Below are 23,980 nucleotides of genomic sequence, written 5' to 3' on the forward strand. Positions count from 1 at the left end.
TGTTAGACAAATATGTTACATATTATATGTATATATAATATGTATGTATATTAATATGTAGCTATTATATATGTATATATATTATATGTAGATTGTTGTATATAACATACATGTTATATGTTATATATATAGCATTTATCATGTAAATATGATAGCCTTTACTATATTTCACTGTTTTAAACAATTCTATAAGCTCACTTATTTAGTCCATCCAACACTTTGAAGTAGGTTCCATTGTCAACTTCACTTTACAGATGAGGACCCTGAAGCAAAACCACACCTTGAAGAGTAGCAGAGCTCCTTTGGACGCACGTCAGCTCTTTCTGTCTCAGGGCTTCCTACTACCCAAACCAAAGGAAGCCCACTAGGTTTCACTCTTGCTGAACTTGCAGTGAGCAGCATTTGATGTCGTCAACTACCCTTTTCTTGGAAACTCGATCTTCTGCATTTGTGACAATTATTTATTAAGCACACGGTTCTGTGTCACGCAGCGCGCTAGGCACGGGGAATATTTCAGTGAATACAAATCAGGCAAATTCTTTTTCTGTGTGGAACGCACATGCTAGTGGAGAGAGACAGATCATGTCAGCCCGTGAAACATCAACACATTAAAGTAAATTTCACGATGCGGTGGGAGGTGGTACGTGCTATGGAAAAATGTCCGTAAATATTTATAAAGAAGGAAGGGTAGTGCATATTAAAGGGAGGTCAGGGGAAGTTCTATTAAGAAAGCAGAATTTGAGCAAGAACTGCAAGGAGGTGGGAGACCAGTCATGAGGATATCTAGGGGAGGAACATTTCCAGAAGGGGAAACCAGCAGTACACAGGCCTTGAAGTGGGTTTGCACTGGTGTGATTGGAGGCACGAGTGGAGGCTGAGGTGGAGAAGGGTGAAGGGGGAGGAGTCCAAGACAAGGCCCAGGAAGTACTGCGCATGGTCGGAGCAGGACCTGGTGGGCTGTTCTGGGGAAGTTGGCTCTTCCTTTGAGAGAAATGGGAACCCTTTGGAGAATTTTGAGTAGAGGAGTGACGTGATGTGATGTATATTTTTGTAGGATAATTCTGGCTGTTGAGGACACAAGGGTGGGAAAACAGGAGGCTGTTAGGATAATCCAGGTGAAAGAAACGGGGGAAATTTGGACAAAGGCTGCAAGGGTATGGGGAGAATTAGGCCCATGTTGAAGGTAGAGCCAACGTGATTGGCTTGGAGGCGACATTGTGAGAAAGAGGTGAATTCAGGATGACCCCAGGGTTTCGGCCTAATTAGCTGGAATAGAGTTTCTGTTAACTGAGGTGGGAAAGTCTGTGAATGGAGCTAAAGTAAGGAAAGTCTGTGAGTGGAGGTCAGTTTGGATATAGAACAAGAACATATATCAACAAAAACATGTTAAATTCAATATTAAAAATTAAGGGCAACTTAAATGTCTAACAATAAATAATTGCATGAATAAATTAATGATGCTCCCATACAGTGGAGTACTATGGAGGCAAAAATATTAAAAATATTTTGCACATCTGTATATTATTTATTGACATATTAACTGGAAAAAAAAAGCTGATTGCTAAATAGTACTCCTGGCTCAACCACATTCCTATAAAAAAGAAGAAAGTACTTTGTTTTGTATAGGAAAAATAAAATACATAATAAAATTGTAGTAGTTGCTGTGTAGGGCAATTTAATTTTAATTTTTTTGTTTTTATATCTTTTTAAAATTGTTGTCAAAACTTTTTGTGAATAAAAAGGGAAAATATATATTCTACCTACATTTTAATAAGATTTATATAAGTATAATCTAAATATAATATATGTATGCATAAAAAAAGCCCTGAAGGGGGGTGCCTGGGTGGCTCAGTCTGTTAAGCATCTACCTTTGGGTCAGGTCATGATCTCAGGTTCTGGGGATCAAGCCCCGCATCAGGCTTCTTCCTCAGCGGTGAGTCTGCTTCTCCTTCTCTCTCTGCCCCTCCACCCCTTCACCCCTCTTTATTTGTATCTTGTGCTCTCTCTCTCTCTCTCTCAAATAAATAAATAAAATCTTAAAAAAAAAAAAAAGGGAGAGAGAGAGAAAGAAAAAGACCTGAAGGATGTACCCACAGTGTTACTGTATTTTCTGTAAATGGCAGGGATGAGAATTTTTTTTTTTTTAGATTCTTCATATTTTTTGTTCTTCTTTAAAAGATTTTATTTTTTAGGTAAACTCTATACCTGGAGCTTGAACTCACAACCCCCAGATCGAGAGTTGCACACCCTACTGACTGAGCCAACCAGGTGACCCTAGATTCCTCATATTTTCTGATTTTTAAGAAATAACAAGTATTAAAAAAACAAACAAGAATTACCAGGGTAAAAGTTTTAAAAATTTATAAATTAAAAGGAAAACTTCACACATGGTCAGTCAGTAAACTTGGCCTGTAAAGAATTCTATTGTCATCTTATGGACTGTGTTTGGGACTATGAGGCTGGGGGCAGGACCACTGCATGGGAAGGGTGGGGGAGACATTCATTCCCATGTTTTGGGAAACTACAGAAGTAGCAATGTCTTCCACTGTAATTTTTCACCTATCAGCCCTCTTCCTGCTATGAAAGATACTGAGAATAAGAAGAGGCAGGTAGAGAAGGAAGATCCATGGACCCCCCCTCCTCTGATTCAAATAACCTTTCACTGTCTTCAAATGATTCTTAAGTAAGGAGTTAAAAAATCCATCTTATTAAAACATCCTATACACTATAAAATGTTAAGTTCTATATTACTTTTTAACAATTCATCAATTTCTCCATTATTGTTGGAGATGATTACTCTTTTTTTGATACCTCAAACTTCAACTTGATATACTCCATTATTTCAGAAGCTTAAAGTATATAAAGTTCTGAATGCTGCCAAATTTAAACCCCACACTCTAATGATTTTGGGTGGGGGGTGGTAATACAAATTATCCTAGACAGGGAGACTTTTAAAACAGCTTTACAACCATTTTGTGGTATCCATTTTCAAATGCCAGTAAGCAGAACTTTATACCAAAGTATAATATCAGGTTCTAAGAAAGTGATATCAATATGAACTAGCTGCCTTGGTGGAAAGATCGAGTGATGGGATTTTGTTTTGTCATTTCAAGGGAGTGAAAAAAATAGACCCCGAAGTCTATGAAAAATTTATCAGTCACAGATTTGGAGAAGAAATGGTACATCGCATTGATCTTTGCTCCATGCTAAAGAAGAAGCAAAGTAATGGTTATTATCACTGTGAGTCTTCGATTGTGATTGGTGAGTACCATTTAAAGATTACGTGCCATCTTTAGTTTTTATTTCTTTAGCATCATGTCTTTTGGCAGATATTTTGGGCTAGTTGTATATATTTTTCTCAATGACATGTTTTTATGTATATTTTATTTTGGCAATAATACATTGGAAATTTTATTTACTATTCATATTTATCAGTATTTTGGTACCTATGGTTTTTATACTTTCGTGCTTCAAATATAATTATAATGAAGCCCTGAAACCTTGGTTCAAAATTCATTCCAGTTTAATTTTCTTTCATGAATATGAAAAAAACATCTTCTCCTGTGAAGGCCTATATGAACACACCATTCCACACCAGGCATTTTCATGTTTGCTGCTTTTAATTAGCAATTAGGAATAGAATATTCCAGGCCAAAAAATTTCATTCTGAGAAGATAAAGTCTAGGTGGCCTGCAAAGATTGAAAACTTGTCCTTCAATTTCTTCCCCAAAGGGAACCATGTTTTTCTGAGAAAAAAAGATTCATGCATGAGTGCTTTTATCATCTTATCAGGGAGATTGCATGTGATTGAGACAGATTCATACACAATTATGTTTCCATGTGAAAAGTGTATGCATCAAATGAAGACTTTTTTTTAAAACCAGAACAAGGCTGTTCTGCAGTGTGAATATATTCAAAGGAATCTGATCTGTTGAGATGCAAATGTGCTATTTCAAACCCAGGCATTATTCTTATAAAATTGTGAACTTCAAAAAAATTTAAAAAATAAAATACAGTTGTGAACGTCAAGAGAACCTGATTTGTATACCTTTGAAGTAACAAAGAAGAAGTAATCAAAGAAGATAAATACTTGTATTTAAATATTTCAAGGTCTTCAATCAAGATAATTTCTGTCCGTATCAGCTTGAAGAAAATCTGTGGAAATATACATCCTCAAAGAATCTTAATACTGAAGGTTGTTAATGCATTAAAGAAAATGTTCCAGAGACACAATTTTATTTTCAAATTCTCACTAGACATTTTCAAAGAAGTCATCATTTTACCTTCCTAAGATCTTAGCTCTCTTAAAGAGAAGATATTCTGTATATCATCTGAATTTATGTTCTCAAACGTTTCATGTCTATTTCGAGGAGGATTTTTGTGTTTTCAGAATCTGGTGGAGAGCTATTTTCCATCAAAGTTTTGATGAGGGCCAAACAATTTCCATTTAGTAAGGTTAATAGCAGAGGGCAAATTTAAGACTTTCTTTTGTATCACAGACATTGGCTAGCTTTCCGTATGTTCTCTGTGTACTTCCATTGGGCCAATGTTGAAGGAGAACTCCATGCTCTTCCTTGCCTTTCCTGATCCTGTTTAAAAAACAAATAAATAAAAAAAACCCGAGTCATGTGTAGATTTTCCTGAAGATATCATGAGATTAACATCATCCAGCTTATGACACGTGTCACCTACATTGCCATTAGACAGCTCTGTTCAGCTCACTCCAAATCAGATGCGTCAACCAGTGAGTTTTCTATTTTATTGCTCCTTTCAGCTTAGTCTTTAAAATTCCCCTTATTCTAGGCAGTATCTCCAGATTTCCCCCTCAGGCTTATTTATCTCTCATCTTTTCTAACTCAGAGGAATTTAGCTTCTTTTAAATTCCACCAATCTTGTGTCCCCATACTGATCATTTAACTTATTTTAAAAAATGGCTTTTGCCAGTTACAGATGCTCTACTTTTTGTGTCACATTTTGGGATGCCAAAATGAATTTTAAAATCATATTTGCATCTAAAGTGATAATTATTAGGTTATAATTAACCAATTTTAATACACACTAGAATTCCTTTATTTACTATGGATGGTTACTGATTTTCTCAGTCTCATTTTTACTTGAGTTTAACAGAATATTTAGGAAGATTCAGGACACTTTCTTTGTAAGTTTCATTTCTTGATCTGGTTTAATTGGCTTCTTTTTGATTTGAACCTAACTCAGATTTAAAGTCTGTTTCCTATACCTTGAACCTGTATTAATATTGTATTGTATTGATAGAGTAGGACATATTTCCATTCTTAAGATATTTTGCATTCAGAAGTCTAGGGTGGAAGTTGGCTTTAAAGACTCTGGGAGTTGCTTATAAAACTTTGTATGTAGGTACATAAGTGATTTTTCTGGAGAGGGAATTCATTAGATTTACATTATTTCCTGTGTCTTAATTTGTTAATAGTGAATTCTTGGAGAGTAGTATTTCTTTTCCATTTTGGTTTCTTTTCTTTTTTGGTTCTCTAAATTATGCCATTTAGGGCATGTATATTATTTAAAAAACATCAGTGATTATATGTTTACCTCCAGGATTTCCAGTTGGTTCTTTTTCATATTTTCCTGTTCTTTTTTTTTACTTCATGGATGTATCGCTTTGAAGATTTCAATATAATTAATTATTAATGTTATTTTCATATATTTAAAAATATTTTGTTTCACCTATCTTTTTTAAAAATAAATTTGTTGTGTAACATTGAATAAATTTAAGGGGCACGAGGTGTTACTTTGATACATTTATATGTTGTGATATGTTTGCCAATGTAGCAATATTTATCACATTGCATAATTATAATATTTTTGTCTATATTCACTATACTGTAAGTTAGATCTTTATGGCTTATTCACTACTTAATATAAGTTTGTACACTTTGAAACAGCATTACTCTTACCCACCACCAGCATTTTCTGGTAACCACCATTTTACTGTTTTTTACAGGTTTAACTTTCTTAGATTCCACTTATAAGTGGTGTCATACACTACCCATTTTTCTCTGACTCTTCTTGCTTATCATAATATGCTCAAGGTCCATCCATGTTGCCACAAGTGGGAGGATATTCTCCTTTCTCATGGCTGAATAATACTCCATTGTGTGTATGTATCATATCTTTTTATCCATTCATCCATTGATGGATATTTGGATTGTTTTCATATTTTGGCTATTGTGAATAATACTGTGATAAACATGGGAGTTCATGTATCTTGTTGAAATCCTATTCTCATTTCTTTGGGTTTATACCCAGTATAGAACTACTGGATCATGTGGTATTTTCTAGTTTTAATTTTGGGGGGAACCTCCATACTCTTTCTTATACTCATTGGACCAATTTACATTCTCACTGAAAGTATGTATGGGTTCCATTTTCACCATATCTTTGCTAGCACTTGTTGCCTCTTGTCTTTTTGATGACAGCCATTCTGACAATTGTGAGGTGATACTGTTGTTTTGATTGGTGTGTCTCTGATGATTAGTGACATTGAGCTTCTTTCTGTTGGTCATTTTGAACAACAACAAAAAAACCCCAAATAATCTGACCTAAAGATGGGTAGAAGAGTTAAATAGACATTTTTCCAAACATGACTTTTCACATTTTTAAAATATCTCTAGTCCCTTGGGTATGAATTCTTCCATTTATTGGATCTTTTGTGGCACTCCTTTTCCTCTGGTGTTTATTTTTAGGTTTTGGAGAGCTCATTGTGTCATACTTGTGTGGTTTGGCAGATGTCTCAGACCTGGTCCCACAGGGAACACTGCTTTGAATTGGGTTAGGAGCTGGCAACAGCAAACTATCCTTGTCCATAAGAAGTTAGAATCTATACTTTTTGTTTTTTATCAATTTCTGAGGGTTTTGTTTGTTTTACTTTATTATTTTTTTTTTGTAATAAAGACAATTAGCCCTTTGCTTTATTAGCTCAAATATTTTCCAGGATTTATTTTACATTTAATTTTGGTCACAAGGCATTTTTCACAATAAATGCTTTTAATTTTTGTTAAATTACAGATGAAAAATTCTTCTGTGGTTTTTTAAAATTATTATAGAGTCATCTCTAAATCAAAGATTGGTAACATATTCATTTATATTTTCTTCAATTTTTTTTGTTGTTGTTGCTTTTGCATTTGAGCTTTTAACCTACCTGATATGATCATTAATATAAGTACTCAGACCCAGAGGATTAATACAGAAATCCGATTATTAATAGTGTGTGTGAAGTAGGGATTTTGTTTTAGAAATGTATTTTTATGATTTTTTTTATACCCCAATTCTGTTCCAGAGATCATAAATTAGCAGCTTTTCATTTTGTATTTCACTGGCACAGAGTTTTGTTTTTTATTTTTTTCTAATTTTAATAACTTACCCACATTGGGGTAATTTTATGTAAAAAATCTGAGTTCCTGCTGCCTTCTGAGCAATCAGAAAATGTGACAATGGTTCTACATTTTTGCATGGTAGCGATTTCCATGCAAATCGGTTGGGGTAGCGGTTGGGGTAGTTGGCATACTGACCTTAGACGTAGCTACCTTTTATCATCCCCCTTACTCTGTTGTTCTTAACATAAATTTGCTGAGCATGTTTACTATGTGCTTGGTTCTGGAAGGCATTTGAATTTGGATTTCCCCTGGCAGTTACTGCTGTTCCCTTGCCTGCTTTCCATTTCCATGCTGAGCATTTTCCTTTCCGTCTTCAACCGTCGTATACCTCCATGTGAGTTGAGTGTTAGGAGAGTTTGATAGGATATGGAGGCAACATTCATATTTTCAGATACAAGGAAAGGTTCTATATCTTAGTTCTTTCATAGTCCAAACTTCAGGTGATACTATACCTAGTTAATATTAGGCTGCTACTCCTTACCAACCAAACTTCAATAATCAGCCAAAATTCAAACCCAAAAAGAAGAAAAAGGTGAAACTAGGAATGAAATATAGCTCAGATATCCTGGAGTGGTAGAAGCTGTTCTTAGTGAGCTACTTACTGGAGTTGAGTGAATTAATTTTTCTCAGGCAGCTATATTCCATTTATTTTTCCTTAGGGAAGGTAATTGACTAAATGACACCCTTTGTAAGATTGATGAGCAATTTAATGCTTGAAAAGACTAGTTTACTTTCTGCTGTCAGACATATCTTAGAGGAGGCAATGGAGAATTTGGAAAGGTCTAGAGGTATTTTTTTGTTTTTGTAGGCCAGAATATTTCTTTATAATTTTTGCAGGTAGAGGTGGAAACCATAATTTTCTAGGAACCTCAACTATCTTTTGATTTAGTAATAATTATTCATCATTAATTTAATGAATGTTATTAAGTGTGTATAATGTATGTGTACCTCTCTGGCATCATGAGATACAGAGTAGTATAAGATATAGTCCTTAAGAGTGATAGTCATTGGGCAATGAGAAATGGAGAGAAAGGAGGAATAGATGAACTGGAGTGTGCCCATAACAGTAGTGGGTTTTGTTAGGATGCAGGGGAAGAAGCTTATGATTTTACTTTCTAGGAGAGTGGTGAGGTGAGGAGAAACAGAGCTTGGAAGAATAGGACGAGACTGAGTTGGCAGATGGAGAGCAGGGATAGGATGATCTTCTGGGGGCAGCAGGTAGGATTTATGTGGGAGAGAAGCAGGCTGCAGGCAATATTAGTGACAGGAGGCACACTACAAAGACTGTAATGACTGAACCTACAGTCTAGTTAGCTGAGGAAGGGATGGCAGGGAGCGTGTTAGGTCTGTGTATATGAGGAGTACTTGAAGGAGTAGGAAAGGAGATGTACACAGTCAAACATACTGAGGTGGTGTGTATGTAACAAAAAAGACTGAGTAGATAGATGTGGGATAGAAGGGGGCGAGGTTTAACACGTCACGTAATAACACAGAATTGGATCTTGAAGTTAAGACATTGAATTAGTTTCAGGCTGTAACACAAAGGCAATGAAGGGGCTAGGGCTGGGCTAACCTTGGCTCAAATAGAAGCATACAGGTGTGCACAGATAGGGTTATAGAAGAGGAAATGTGTCATAGGTAAATTAGAGTTGATACAGCTGTAGTCAATTCAGTCTATATCCAATGCCCAATAGGTCAGAAGAGAGAGATACCAGACTCAGACTGAAGCACTATGAGAATTCTAAGTGGCATGAGTCAATTAATTTATTCTATCCAAATGCACCTTTTTTGAGATTCACTCTTTAGAGACCTGGACAGCTTAGACAATCCTATCAGTCTTAAAAGGTTTGACTTGGTCCACAGAGGGATTTCTAGTAGTTGTTTCTAGGTGATGGAAGGAAAAGATTTTGGGGGGTACATTTGGGGAAACCCTCGTCTCTGACTTTGTTGTCTTAATCTTCAGTGCTCCTTTCTCCTTAGAAGCCATGATAGAGCTCCCAATGTGCTATCTGGATTTTGCCTACTTTAATATGTAGGCATGAGGATCTTCTTTATGGAAGATAATATTGTCAATGTGATTGACCCATTGGTTGTTCAGCAGGAAGGGGGGTAGAGGGAGAAGGAAATCAACAATTTTTATTCCTTGGGTGAAAGCCATAACTAGAACAAAAATCTTAAAGCTTTCTAGAATTCTTAAATATGAAACTTAGATCAATGATAAATTACAAGTTTTTAAGGTGTTTCATTTGAAAATATTTGTTTTGCTTATATGACGTATTTTCTCTTGAAGGTCCACTTCGTGGGAAGGGGTACTGGCAATAGATATGTGCTTGAATGTTTATTTTTCTCATGTGAACTTTTGGCTATAGAAAAATGTGTTTCACTGTGCTTATCTAAGAATGATTTAATGTCCTAATAATTTACGGGCTTTGTTGGGTTTTATGTTCTTTTTTTTTTTTTTTAAAGATTTATATATTAGAGAGAGATGGGGAGGGAGTTGGAGGAGGGTCAGAGGGAGAGAGAGAATCTCAAGCAGACTCCCTGCTGAGCACAGAGCCTGACAAGGGGCTCAGTCTCCTGCCCCTGAGGATCATGACCTGAGCTGAATTCAAGAGTCAGATGCCTAACCAATTGAGCCATGTAGGTGCCCCTGGATTTTAAATTCTTTAAAAATAGACCTTAAAAATGTACTAGTTCACAAAGTTTGGTCCATGGATCCCTGGTGGTCCCAAGGATACTTAAGATCTGTGAGGGCAAACTATTTTTATGATAATGCTAAGACATTTGCCTTTTCCTCTGAGTTAACATTTATACTAACAGTGCAAAAGCAATGGTGTGTGTGGCCAGAATGAGTCAAGGCAGTTGCAATTAAAAAAGAAAAAAAAGACAATTTCATGTAAAAATGTTCTTGCTGAGTATTAAAATCTATTATTTGTATTTGATTTGTCTCTGTATGTGTCTTTTTTCGTATTTTGTTAATGAAAATGAGAAGTGTGCATGAAGCACTTCTGCATATAGAAGCAGGAGGAAAAGCACTAGTGTCATTGTTTAAGTTACAAGCTAAAGTAACCACTTTCTTTTTGGGAACAGCATTTTTTTTCCTAAAAAATGACTCACAAGTTATCATTTTCACATTTGGGTATTGGGCTGGCATTTTCTTTAAAATACACTTGTCACATCAGGGGCATCTGACATTATTTACTACTAATGATAAAATTCAAGCTTTCAGGCAAAAATAAGAATTTTGGAAAGCTCTAATTTGTTACCATGAGTTTGACAGTTTTTTTTTTCTTTTTGTTTTAGATTTTATTTATTCATTTGATAGATAGAGATCACAAGTAGGCAGAGAGGCAGACAGAGAGAGAGGAGGAAGCAGGCTCCCAGCGGAGCAGAGAGCCGGACGTGGGGCTCGATCCCAGGACCCTGGGATCATGACCTGAGCCGAAGGCAGAGGCTTTAACCCACTGAGCCACCCAGGCGCCCCAACAGTTTTTTTTTTTTAAAGCTTTGAGACTTTCCCCCACTTTTTATTATGGAAAATTTCATAGCCAAAATAGCACAGAGTAGAATAATGAACTCCATTTTCCTAGTTTCTTTTCTTTTGTCATACTACTTTTATTTTACTGAGGTACATATTATATACAACACTGTACATATTTAAAGTGTATATTTTGATGAGTTTTTAACATAAAGATACAACTGTGAAACCATTATCACCATCAAGATCCTGACCATTTCCGTCACCCCTAGAAGTTTACTAGGGCCCCTTGTCAATCTATGGGTGATATTAATGATTGGCCCAAGGTGGTTTTGTATTTGTTTTTGTTTTAAGTAGGCTCCATGCCCAGCATGGAGCACAATATAGGGCTTGAACTCACAACCCTGGGATCAAGACCTGAGCCAAGATTAAGAGTCAGACACTCAACTTACTGAGCCACTCAGGCATCCCTAGTGTGTTTACTTTTGTTTTGTTTTTTGATGTTGTGTTAAGAAGTGTGTCAAAATATGGAAGAGCCACATAACTCTGTATTTTTTAAATGAACAGTATGTGTTACAAGACATGGATAGATAAAAGATCTACTGAAAGTTCAAGATACCAGAAGATTTGAGTGTAAAGAGTAAGAAAAGTCCAAAATTTTAAGATTTCATATTGCATTGCAACTAAACTTTAAGAAAATACAACTTGTGTTTTGGTGTAATATCCATGATTTTCTGAAAAGGCTATTATTTTCCCCTCCTTTTAAAAATTTGTATCTAAAAAAAAAAAATTGTATCTATGTGTGGCTAGATTTTCCTTAGGCTGGAAATGAAACCATATATTACAACAGATTGAATGCAGAATCAGACAAGAGGATAAAACTGTCTTTGATTATGCCAGACATTAAAGGAAATTGCAAAAAAAGTAAATTAATGCCATTCTTCTCACTGTAAAAACTTTTACTTAAAATATAGTTGTCGCTCATACAAATGTTCTTAATGGTAATATTTTATTTATCATAATAGGTTTGTGATGTTTTGAAATGAATTAGTAAATTTTCAGAAAATTCTGTTTTAATTTTGAACATAGTAAATACTGATAAACAGTAGCCCACATAAACCAAAGCTCTTTGAGTGGGAAGGAAGATGGGGAGATTATTAGAAATTTTTAAGAGTGTAAAGTGGTCCTGAAGCCAAAATGTATACAATTTACTGCTTCAGTTCATGGTCCAAGAAAACCATGAAAAGATTTAATCCTTAGACAACTCTCCAAGCTTAATTTATATATATATGTGTAAACATATATATATAGAGAGAGAGAGAGAGAGAGAGAGGGAGAGAGCGAGTAAGCACAAGCATGCAAGTGCGCACGTGTGTATGCAAGCATGAACAACGGTGGTGGGGGGGAGAGAAAGAAGGAGAGGGAAAGAGAAAGAGAGAATCTTGAGCAGGCTCCACACACGGTGCAGGCGGAGCATGACACGGGGCTCAATCTCGTGACACTGAGATCATAACCTGAGCCGGAATCAAGAGTTGGACGTTTAATGGACTGAGTCACCCAGGCGCCCCTCTCCAAACTTAATTTTGATCAGCATTTCCAGCCTTTTCTTCAAACAAATTAATTTTGGTAGCTGCACAGTTATCTAGTTTTTTCTCCATTTCTCTTTAATTTCCATTTGAGCTTTCTGTGGTAAAAAGGTAAGAAGTACAAAAATACCCCAGGCTGACAGTAGTGTATACGAATGACTCATTTAAAAGTCATTATTATTTGAAATTGATATTCTGTAATATAAAAGGTCTCTTTTGTAGTGGGCAGGACCAAAAAGTTTGTCTTGTTTTCTTTTGCTCAGGCTGACAGGGAAGATGATTAAGAAAGTTTCATCTCTGCTTAGACCAATTAAGATGAATCTATTTTGAGCATGTTAGGGGAGGAGAAGTGAAAAGACAGTTTATCATCTGAGAAAACTGTACATTTTTTTTCACTTGAAAACTTTAACAGTTGGAAATTTCCTCTGTTCAAAATTATCAAGGAAATTAATAATTGCTGAGTACAGAGTATTATAAATTATTTACTTCCTGCCACAGAAATTGAATGACCATGTAATTTGTCATTTAAATGTGCCCTTGTGAGTGTGCTAGGCTAGGATTTAAAAAAAAAGAAGAAGAAAGCCAAGACTGTCCAGATTTAACTGGGACTGTGTCATCCTGCCTAGAAAGCAGAAAGCTCTTGAAAAAGTAGAACCTTTGATATGTTAAAATTACTCAGATGCCCATGTTGTTCCTTTTTGTAATCTAATTGTCCACCTCTTAAATGTTTCTTTGGTGAAACATGTCTTCTAAAAGAAAATGTTTGAGATTTCATTACTATATGCCTTTAGTGAAAATAAAAAGCATCTGATAATTGGAACTCTCAGCTCATTTCTTTATATTTGCCTGAGTTAGGAAGTCTCAGAATTAAGTAACTGAGAAAATTAATCTTAGTGATGGCTTACTGTATTTTAACTGGTGTATCAGCTATTAATCTTGATGCTAATACAAAGTGGTAGCTGTGGCTCAGGCTATTTTGAAAATGCAGCCATCTGTTGGCCTGATTTCAAACCTTATGATTTATATTAGATGCTGTAAGAACTTTACATATTAAAGGAGCAGTGTTCTGTGGTAAATTTAACGATCTGACAAATTAAGCATCAGTGCTAGCATGATACAATAGTAATTTATGTTATTTTATGATTTATTTGTAGAGCCTTTGGTGTATTTTAGGAAATATGAATATAACAATGCCTGGGTGGTTTAGTCGGTTAAGCGTCTGCCTTCAGCTCAGGCCATGATCCCAGGGTCTTAGAATCGAGTCCCCCAGCGGGCTCCTTGCTCATCAGGGGGACTGCTTCTTCCTCTGCCTGCCTCTTCCCCTGCTTGTGTGTGCTTTCTCTCTCTGTGTCAAATAAGTAAATAAAATCTCTTAAAAAAAGGAAATATGAAAGTAAATATTGAATTTCTAAGAAAAAAAAACCACTACATGAATGATAATATTGGAGTGCAAATCCAATCTGTGGTCAAACAAAGGCATTCAGATGTACAATAAAACTAGTGTTAGGAGGCCCTTCCAGTTGCCAAAAGTTATGGCTAACTAACCCATCACATTGCCTAATTGACTCTGAATAAACTTTTCACCACATTAGTTAATACTCTAAAGGTGTTTAGCACAGTGCCTAACATAATAATCTTATAAAAATGTTAGTAACTCATATTAATAGCTGTGCTAGTCATATCAGAATACTTATAGCAATGGTGTTCTTGAGTTTCTAACATCAGAACACCCACTTCAGGTAATTATAGACTTGTGTTACTCTTAATGCTTTCCTTTAATGGCCTGTGATTAATATTGGTGCACTTAAAAAATAAAAGTGCATGGATATATATCATGTGCTTTTGATTTATGTATTTATGTAATATTTTAGATTGCATATATATTTATATGTAATTTACATATGTAACTACAAAGATAGAAACCTTAGCTTTATTTTTTCCTAGATTTAGGAAAAACACAACAAAGTTAGCAGTCTCTGCTCTTTAATGTAATGTTATTTAGAAAAAACCCAATTTGATGATGTGATGAAATCACAAGAGACAAATATGTAAAAACTCATGAAGTTCATCTCCATTTCAGTGAGGCACTAAGGAATTAGGATGCAGAACAGTGGAGAGACAGTGCACGTGCTACAGAGGGAAAGGCGCAGTGACCCAGAAGTTCTTCAAGTGAGACAGACCTTGTCGTAATGGTCACTGCCACTTCCCAGCTTGGTTTCCTTGCACACATTACTTCAGGACCCCAAACCCATCTGTGAGATGGGGTTAATAATGATGGTTAACTCATGAGGGTCGAATGAGATAATGCACGAAAAGCACTTAGCATGGTGCCTCACTTGACACTCAGCATTCGCTAACTGGTATCCGTTATTATTGTTGTGTTTATTACAAAGTGTTTGTAGAATTCTTTTTTTTTTTTTTTTAGATTTTATTTATTTTAGAGAGAGGAAGAGAGAGAGCAAGCGAGCAGGGGACAGGGAAGGAGAGTCTTACTCAGACTTCACGCTGAGCACGGAGCCCAGTGTGGGGCTCAATCTCATGACCCCGGGATCACGACCTGAATGGAAACCAAGAGTCAGTCACTAAACCGAGTGTTCTACCCAGGCACCCTAATGTGTATAGAATTCTTAAGCCTAGGACAAAGAGGCTAAAGAGTGACTTAAGGAAGGGTTAGTATAAGGAAAAAAAAGTGAATTCTTTTTAATCTTTACTGGGAATGTACTATTTTAGGAATTAGAGAAACTTTGGACTCTAAAAGATTGATTGTTAAACACTGGGACAGGGTGTTAAGGGATTTGTTAAATGTCTTTACTGACCCATCCTTTAAAGTGCAAGAGAGAGTATCATTTGTGAGTCATCTAAGCTGGAGGTCTGAGCGAGCTCATGAAAATTTCTTCCATCGTTATCATTCCCAACTTCTCTATTTTATGTTAAATTGTTGTACTTTAGTTTTTGCCGGAACTAAACTTTAATTATTATCACATCTGACTAATTGGAAGACAACAACGTTCTCATTGTCCAGCTCGTCTAAAAATCCAATTCTGCTATATTCTTTTGTTCTCTATTTACTCTTAAAACAGGAATTGGAAGGGAGGGGAGTATGACTGTGGTGAGTAAAACGGCTCTTGGCTGTTGGTGGAGTGAACTTGGGATTCAATATTGCCTGAGCTATCAGGCTAGCTCCTTCGGGGCATTTGAAGAGCTGCTAGCTGTGCACACAAACACATTTTGTTGTATTTTATTTGTGCAATTTACTGAACAGATATTTGAATATCTACCAAGCGCCAAGCATTATGTTATATATTGAAGATCAAAGGTGGGCCAACAAGGACTGTACTCTCTGAGTTTACATTCCAGTGCCAAGTCATGCAAATAATCACAATTGAAGGTGATAATGACTGTAAGTTAATGGGAACCAACTGAGTGTGCTTGTAATTCAGCCTGGGATTATCAGGGAAGGCTGCACTCAGGGAAGGCTGCACTGAAGAGGGATAACGGTAGAAAGTGAGAATGTGGGAAGGAGGACAGGTGAAAGGGAGGTGTTTTCCAGGCTGAGTAGCTTCCCAGAGGAGTGTAAATAATGCACTCAGTGCATGTGAATTACCTATCCTGCAGATCTTAATTCAGATCTAATTTTGTAAGAAATGGGAGCCTTCCAAAATTTTGGAGCTCCAAATGACACGCTCAGATTTGTGCCTTAGAAAGGCCACTCTGTTAGTAGTGTAAAAGCCCGATGGTGGGGAGAACAGGGGACTGAATCAGCAAGATGAGTGAGGAGACTGCGGCACTATGCTAGGCAGGTCCTGAAGATGGTGCACAGTTAGCACTGGCAGGGGAGGAAAAAGAGGGGTGTACCTGCAGATCTGGGTAGGCAGGAGAAATCAGTCTCTTTTCAGGTTTGCAGCAGATTATGAAAGACGGGGAGAGCTCTCGGATGGCTCCCGTATTTGGGGTTTGACAGCTAGGTTGACGGTAGTGCCCTCCACCAACATAAGGGACAAAAGAGAAAACATTTTGGTGACAGGGGGATGAGTTTGATTTTAGACATATTGAAACATCTGTGGCCCAGTCAAGTGACATTCCGGAGGGAGGTGTGGGACATAGATGACCTACCTGAGAGATAAATTTGGGATTCAGTGGCATTAGGATCACAGTTAAAGCTGTTGCTATGAATGAAGTAATTGAGGGATACTGGAAACCCGGGACTGCAGGCTAGTTTTGCAACGAGTTACCCAAGAAAACTATTACAAAGGAAGGAAGGAGATCTGACAGCAAGAGCCTTGAATAAATCGTGATGGAATTGGTTCAGCAAATATGACACATCTGATTATTATTTCATCGTGGTATATGGAATCTGGACAACAATGGCAGAAAGGAAAGGAAAGGAAAAACTTCCCTATGCAAGTTTCCTTCTTTTACTGAGAAACTTGTTCTGGTAAAAAACAGGGACCATGAGAGCTGAAGAAACTGAGTATACTCATTTCCCTTTATGAAATTGAAATTCTCTGTTTCTTTTCGTTAACTCATTAAAATCCTTGACTATTTTATCTAACTTGAAAACATTTTATATAAAGTACCTAGAACACTAACTGTCGCTAACAGAACTACATTTTGTCATTTTATTCACTGTGGTTCTACTTGATCTTCCGCTGACGAGGGTAACCAGGTGACTATTTTGACTTGCTTCTGGCTATGAGTAAAAGCAACTGCTTTTGATCATCATAAATTTTATATTTCATACCAGGGAGCCATAGTGCCAAAACTACTTTCCTTGCTAACGGCTCTGATCAAAGCAAAAGCTTTTATTTAAGAAGTCAATCTTAGCATAGTAAGGTTGGGGAGAAAGGCAGTTAATGGTTTTGATACTGGTTCTCCCAACTACACATTCGATATTTAAGTGTGCCGTACGTTTATCCACAGGTGATTGTTTTTGCTTTTCTGTTTGTTTTTTACTGGCATGGCATTCTTCTCAATTATTTACTTTTTAAGGCTTTTTCCCTTTTCTGCTATACAAAACTGTTTATTGACCCTTTCGATAACTTTGCTAATTTTAATTGACCACTGGCAACACTAGTGGTTTGCCTGTTATGAATCCATTTTCTTGCCCTCCTCATTCTCTGTTGGCAGGGCCCTGCATTCCCCGCGAGTTGGCGAACTTCAGGGCATATGGGCCTGGTTTTGGTCCTGCTGGTGACTGGTTCTGTTCTTGCCAGTGATTAGGAAGTGGCATGTGACCCATTTCTGATATTTGAAGGGATATCTACATGAGAACTCAGAAAATAGTGTTTTGGCTGAGACTTAGAGATTCATAGGGAAGAGAACATCCTCTTTTAGTTGGAAATTGTGATGTGATGCCAGGAGTTAGTGGCCGTCTTAACCACGGGGACAGTAGGTGACTACAAACATATGTACACTGTATGGGAGACTAGAAAGGTGAATCTTGATCTTGTTAAGCCACTGAATTAACTAACCCTAAAGTCATTCCATCTCTGATTATAGGAAATGATGAATCTCTTTATTTTTTTAACCATTTGGATCAAGAGTTTTTTGTTACTTGCTGCTGAGTGCTGCCCATTGGATACACATCTGGATTATGAAATAAATGTATTAACAGAAAATAGTCATAGTGATGTGATGTTGGGGTTTAGGAGTGAACGGTCAGGAAAGAAATCTTGAGATGTGGTTTTATTAAAGCACAGGCTTTATAAAAGGGTTTATAAAAAGCTGGTTTTATTAAAGCACAGGATAGGACCTGTGGGCAGAAAGAGTGGCACTGGGATTGTGAGGAGCTATTGATTATATACTTCTAAGTGGGGAGGGGCAGAGATAAAGGAAGTTTCCAAAAGGATTTTCCTGTGTTAAAGAGGCTTTAAAGGATCCTGGAGGTCTGGCTAATGCCAAGGTTAGGTTGCTTTTTGCCTCTAGCAAAGCATTAACATTAAGGCAGGTGTGAGTTCCTTGAGGAATGTGGCTTTGCCTATCCCAACTACTTGTCAATGGGAGGCTGCAAAGGTGTAAGGACACTTAATTTTATCTACATTTTTTTGCCTTTGTTTTCTACATCATCAGTATTTTGGTTTTATGTGTATTTCAACTTCTTTTTTTGTTTGTTTAGTTTTGTTTATTGAGTGATTGATTTTAGTAATCTCTATTCCCGATATGGGGCTTAAACTCACCACCCCAAGATTGAGAGTCACCTGCTCTCTGGACTGAGCCAGCCAGGTGCCCTGGTTTTATGGGCATTTAAATAACTGTTGTCAAATGTTGTTAAAAGTGCCCATACACAAAATGAATACTGACACAGTATATCAGATGAATGTTACCCTGGGCCACGGTAGATCAGGACGGATACTGAGACCTGCCAAAACCAGTCATGATTTCACTGTCTTTCATCTAGTATAAGTGAATTTTCTTTTTGTTATTTTGGGGATTTATTTTCATTCTTCCTCATCCCTTTCACTGTTATTAGAGGAAAAAAAAAACCCTTTCATAGTAGTGCACTGAGTTATTAAAGCACCTTTCATTTGAGGTCTTCCAATCCTTTATATAGCAGGAAATGTGACTGTTGTCTCGTCCAAGGTCAAACAGTGGAGCATTTTTGAGCTAAATACAGATTGGGGATTTCCCAGATAAAGAATAATTAGGAACTGTGAAAAACCCCCAGTACATTAGAAAGTATACAACCAAATTTGTGTAGTTTACATTGTTAAATTGCAAACAGAATCTACTCATTTGGTCCTATTAGCTTTTCTGAAATACATTTTTTTCCTGCTATGAAGGATGATGCTTTCCCTCAGAAAGTCTCAAGGCATTAAAGGATTAAAAGCAGTTGAATAAGAAGGCAGCCCTGTTAGATAATACAAATACTGGCCAGCAGATTAAGTACATTCTTTGCTTTTGCTTTTTTTTTTTTTTAAAGGTTTTAACATCCAATCATATAACTTGTCCTTGAGTTAAGTAATTCCCGTCGGTTTTTATGATTTCATTGTTAATACCTGAAAAGAAGGACAGAGTATAAAAGCAAGAATGAACGGCAGCTAACTAGAATAGATGACTGTTGTTCGCCTTTGTTCTCCTCTTCCTGCCTTGCCTTAATAAAAACCGAACAATGGGATTTACCATAAGGTGATGCCCCTCCTGCCCCCATGAGCACATGCCTACAGATTTCTGCCGGCTACAGCTCTGGCTCTGGCTTTCTCTCTCACTTCCTTTGGTTGTACTTACTTTGGAGTACTCCTTGTACTCCAGTTTTTATGAGTTGTGTTTTCATGAACCTCACCTCAAGAGCCATTGTGATTATCATCTTAGCACACACTAAGTGTTTAATAAATAGTGGCCAGAAGCAAATTGAATTGACTAAGTGGTATAATATAAATCGGAGGGCTTCAAGCAGGTAATGTAACCTGTCAGCCCATCCTCCAGCCTCCTACCTCAAGAGCTCTACTGCTGTCTGTTCTCTGAGCAGGAAAATAAATTCTCCTCCCTACTTTATTTCTTACCAATTAAGGGAAGGACCGCAGTGACATACATTGTTAAAGGCTGGGCCATGCACATAGAAAATAACTGACCACGGGAGCCTGGGAAGCGTGGTCGGTTGAGCATCAGGTTCTTGGTTTTGGCTCAGGTCATGATCTCAGGGTCAGGATATCGAGGCCCCGTCAGGCTGCGCACTCTGCAGGGAGTCTGCTTGAGATTCTCTCTCTCTTTCCCTCTGCCCCTCCTGCTTGTGCTCCCCACCCACCCCCGTCCAAAGAAGTAAATAAATCTTAAAAAAAAAGAAGAAGAAGAAGAAGAGGAGAAGATCCTCATAATAAACATGGAGAAAGCATCTGAAAATTGGCACTAGGCAGACATGCACTGCAGGGATTTGGAAGAGACTATGACAAACTGGTCAAGAAGGACTTCTTTTTAACTCTAGTTATCTGCTTGTTTCCTCCTCTTCCCTAAATGCACATATGCTGTGCATGGTAAATTGTGTTTTTCTCCTTGTGTTTTAAAAAGCACATTTTCCCTTTAATTACATACTGAAATTCTATAGCACCTGGCAGTTTCAAATACAAATACTTCTAACTTTCAGCGTTAGAAAAAAACAAAACACTGGAAGGAGAAATAAAAAGTCTTTGCTGAAAGTATGACTAACAGAGGAATAATGGTAAAAAAATATTCTTGGTTCCCAAATTTCACAGTTAGATCAAGATGCTTTTACCTGGTAATTAAAAATAGGCCTTTACCAGTGAGATTTACAGATAATCATTGACGTTTTTCAGTTATGACTTTCTCAACCTCTTTTTCTTATAGACAGACATTCATAAGAACAACTTTCAAAGATCAATATTTAATCAGGTAGCTTCAGAACTTTGCCCTTTGGTTACAAAATGGCTGCAAAGATGTAGCACTAGGTAGAGAGGAAAGGAGCATTTATTGGGTCTGGTTGATAGATGCTTTGTGGATTGATTATTGAGAATTGAAATTTGGTTTTACAAGAACATAGAGAAACAGGATACAATATTGAGTATGTGCATCCAACGTTCTTAAGGCCCAGATAGTCTTTGGTACCCCGATGTAAACATAAAAAATTGGGATATATTCCAAAACAATCCAATTTTTATAAGTTGTGTTTTCATCAATTGTCAAGCATTTCGTGAACTTACATACATTTTCCCTGAAACTGTGACATTTCTTAGCATAACAGTTTCCATAAGCATGCCACCTGCTGTATGATGAAATCTAACTGAAGTGTGTCTCTTGTGCTTAAAGGCATATTTCCTAAGGGCTTGGTTCTAGAATTTGGAGGGATAAAGGATTTTTTCCATCTCTTTACACTTCATGATTTAATGTCCTCTTTCTCTCTACTCTTTTTAATAAAGGAGTATTTGCTTTTTTCATTTCTTTCTCTTGTGTTTCTGTAAGTTGTCAATTGCAGATTTCCTTTTATTAATGAATTGGAGGTCTCAGAAGAGGCGGTAATCTGGACAGTTCTACAGATTCAGAGTCTTACAGTAGGATTTGTTCTTTACATTGAGTCAGACTTTTATATAGTGATGTTGCTCCAAAATCCAAGTATATGTGTTTTCAAATTGAAAATAATGCCACCCAGTGATACAGAGAATAGAGTTTTGGTCATACTTAAGAATTCTCTTTTTCCTTCAGGGGCAGTATTTTCAGAGCTGACCAAAGCACATGGAGAGGAGGCAGCAGGCACTCCTTCATACTGTTTAGCTTCCTTCCTCCTATTTTAACCATTATAACAACGGTCCAAGCAACTGTAGCAGACAGGTGTCTGTCTCAACCATGATTTGTTCATAGTTAGGCCTGGGAGAAAAGAAAACGTGAAGAGGTGATAGCTTTAAAGTTATGAACATGATATCATGTCAGGTTTTCGCATTCAGGTTAAGTTCTTTTTTTTTTTTTTTCTTTCTAAAGATTTTATTTATTTGACAGAGATAGCAAGAGAGAGAACACAAGCAAGGGGAGTAGGAGAGGGAGAAGCAGGCTTCCTGCTGAGCAGGGAGCCCAATGCAGGGCTGGATCCCAGGACCCTGGGATTATGACCTGAGCCCAAGGCAGATGCTTAACGACTGAACCCCCCAGACCCCCCCCCCCCCCATGGGTTAACTTCTTTTTAAAATCTTCTCCTAGTTATGGTAGATCTCTCTTTATGACTGAAAAGAGTCTGTTAATCCTCTAACCAAATCCCATTAATATTCTCAGGGATTCCTCACGACTGATGTAAGTTGCTATTTTTCCTGGAAGGTGAATGCTTTCAGGGGCCATTCTGGCATTTCTGTGCCCTAGAGGAAGGCTACCCCACAGCTTGGCAGGGAGCAGAGCTAGGCTCCAGCTCCTATAAGGGATCTGCCTTCATAGGGTTATATTACTCATGCCCTATGAATAAAGGAATTTGGTGGCAAAATATGAGAAACCAAGACATTTAAACATATTACCATTGATCTTCATTGAATAGCTGTTTTTATGTGCATTATTCAATATTGTAGTAAGCTGTCTCATAAGGTATATACCCGATATCACATACAAATAGTGTTTAATAATACAGAACTCTGGGCTGAGGAGCTCAGGGTCTGTACAGCCAGGCAAAGTGAGTTCAAATCCCATTATTGGCCCATATTCTCTGAGAGGTTTTGGCTTAGTTTATTTTCTGAACTCAACTTTTTCCATCAGTCAAAAGAGGGTAGAAATACCACCTACCTCACAGAACTGTGGTAGGGATGAAATGAGAGTAAATACAAAGCACTTAGCAAGACCCTGGCTTATAGTAAGTTCCAGAAAATCTTAGCATTTATCCTTGGTCAGCTTACTACTTGATTGTTTTTGCGAGATAGGGGAGGGGGAGGAGGGGCTTGTATCTTGTGCTATTCAAGTCAGTTACAGACTGTTGTATTCCCGAACAATTGGGTAAATGATGACTACTTTCTAGGTCCTATTCAACTTTGAGGAAGGGGGCATGTGATGGTGGGGGAAAAAAATAATCAGTTTTTTCACCAGTATTTGCACCTTATGTATGGTTTGTTTTTCAAACAAACAAACAAAAATCCAGACATATGAATGTTTCTGTTCTTTGGAGTTGAAAATTTGGGTATATGGAAACTCTTTTTTTTTTTTTTTTTTTTTTTTTTTTTTTTTTTTTTTTAAATTAAATTTAATTTTTTTATGTGACAGAGAGAGAGAGATCACAAGTAGGCAGAGAGGCAGGCAGAGGGGAAAGCAGGCTCCCGGCTGAGCAGAGAGCCCGATGTGGGGCTCGATCCCAGGACCCTGAGATCATGACCTGAGCCGAAGGCAGTGGCTTAACCCACTGAGCCACCCAGGCGCCCCGGTATATGGAAACTCTTAAGAAATCTATAGAAGGGAAATTACATTTAATTGTATATTTAATGAATCATCTTTATTGAAAAAAAAAAAAAAAACATAAAAATATGCAACGTGAAGACCATTCCTGGAAATCCTGGGCTGAGACTAGCTGTGACCTAAGGTATGAAACTATAGCCTTCCATAACAGAGAAAGTCCTGAGTGAGAGGAAACCAGACTCCATCCTCTCCTTGAGGTTAAATGATATGCTAATCATTTGCACAATTCAAAGCCAGTTTAAAAATACCTGTCTTGAATTTTTCAGTTGTTTTCCTAATCTTGTATTATGGTTGGTTCATTCTTTTTTTTTTTTTTTTTTTAGGATTTTGTTTATTTATTTGACAGGGAGAGAGAGAGAGAGATCACAAGGAGGCAGAGGGGCAGGCAGAGGGGGAGGGGGAAGCAGGCTCCCCGCTGAGCAGAGAGTCCCGAGATCATGATCTGAGCCAAAGGCAGAGGCTTAACCCACTGAGCCACCCAGGCGCCCCTGGTTGGTTCATTCTTAATGCTTATGAAAAAAAATCTTGGACATTACACATATGTATATCTGATATTATATGTATTTTCCCCTTAGACTGCAGGATATCCCGAGGTAGATTCTGTAACTGATATTCTTAATTGCATGTTGTTAGAAGTA

At 37.2% G+C, this 23,980-nt stretch overlaps 1 protein-coding gene across 1 annotated transcript in view; it reads left to right on the plus strand.

Annotated features, from left to right (window-relative positions):
• The window catches only part of AKAP7 (A-kinase anchoring protein 7), a 143,206-nt gene that overhangs the window by 77,062 nt on the left and 42,164 nt on the right, over positions 1-23,980 (plus strand). Inside the window, 1 exon segment of the mRNA XM_047734226.1 lies at positions 3,114-3,261. Coding sequence (XP_047590182.1) covers positions 3,114-3,261 — 148 coding nt within the window.

This window comes from Lutra lutra, chromosome 6 (assembly GCF_902655055.1).
Source record: "Lutra lutra chromosome 6, mLutLut1.2, whole genome shotgun sequence".
Lineage (NCBI taxonomy): Eukaryota > Metazoa > Chordata > Mammalia > Carnivora > Mustelidae > Lutra > Lutra lutra.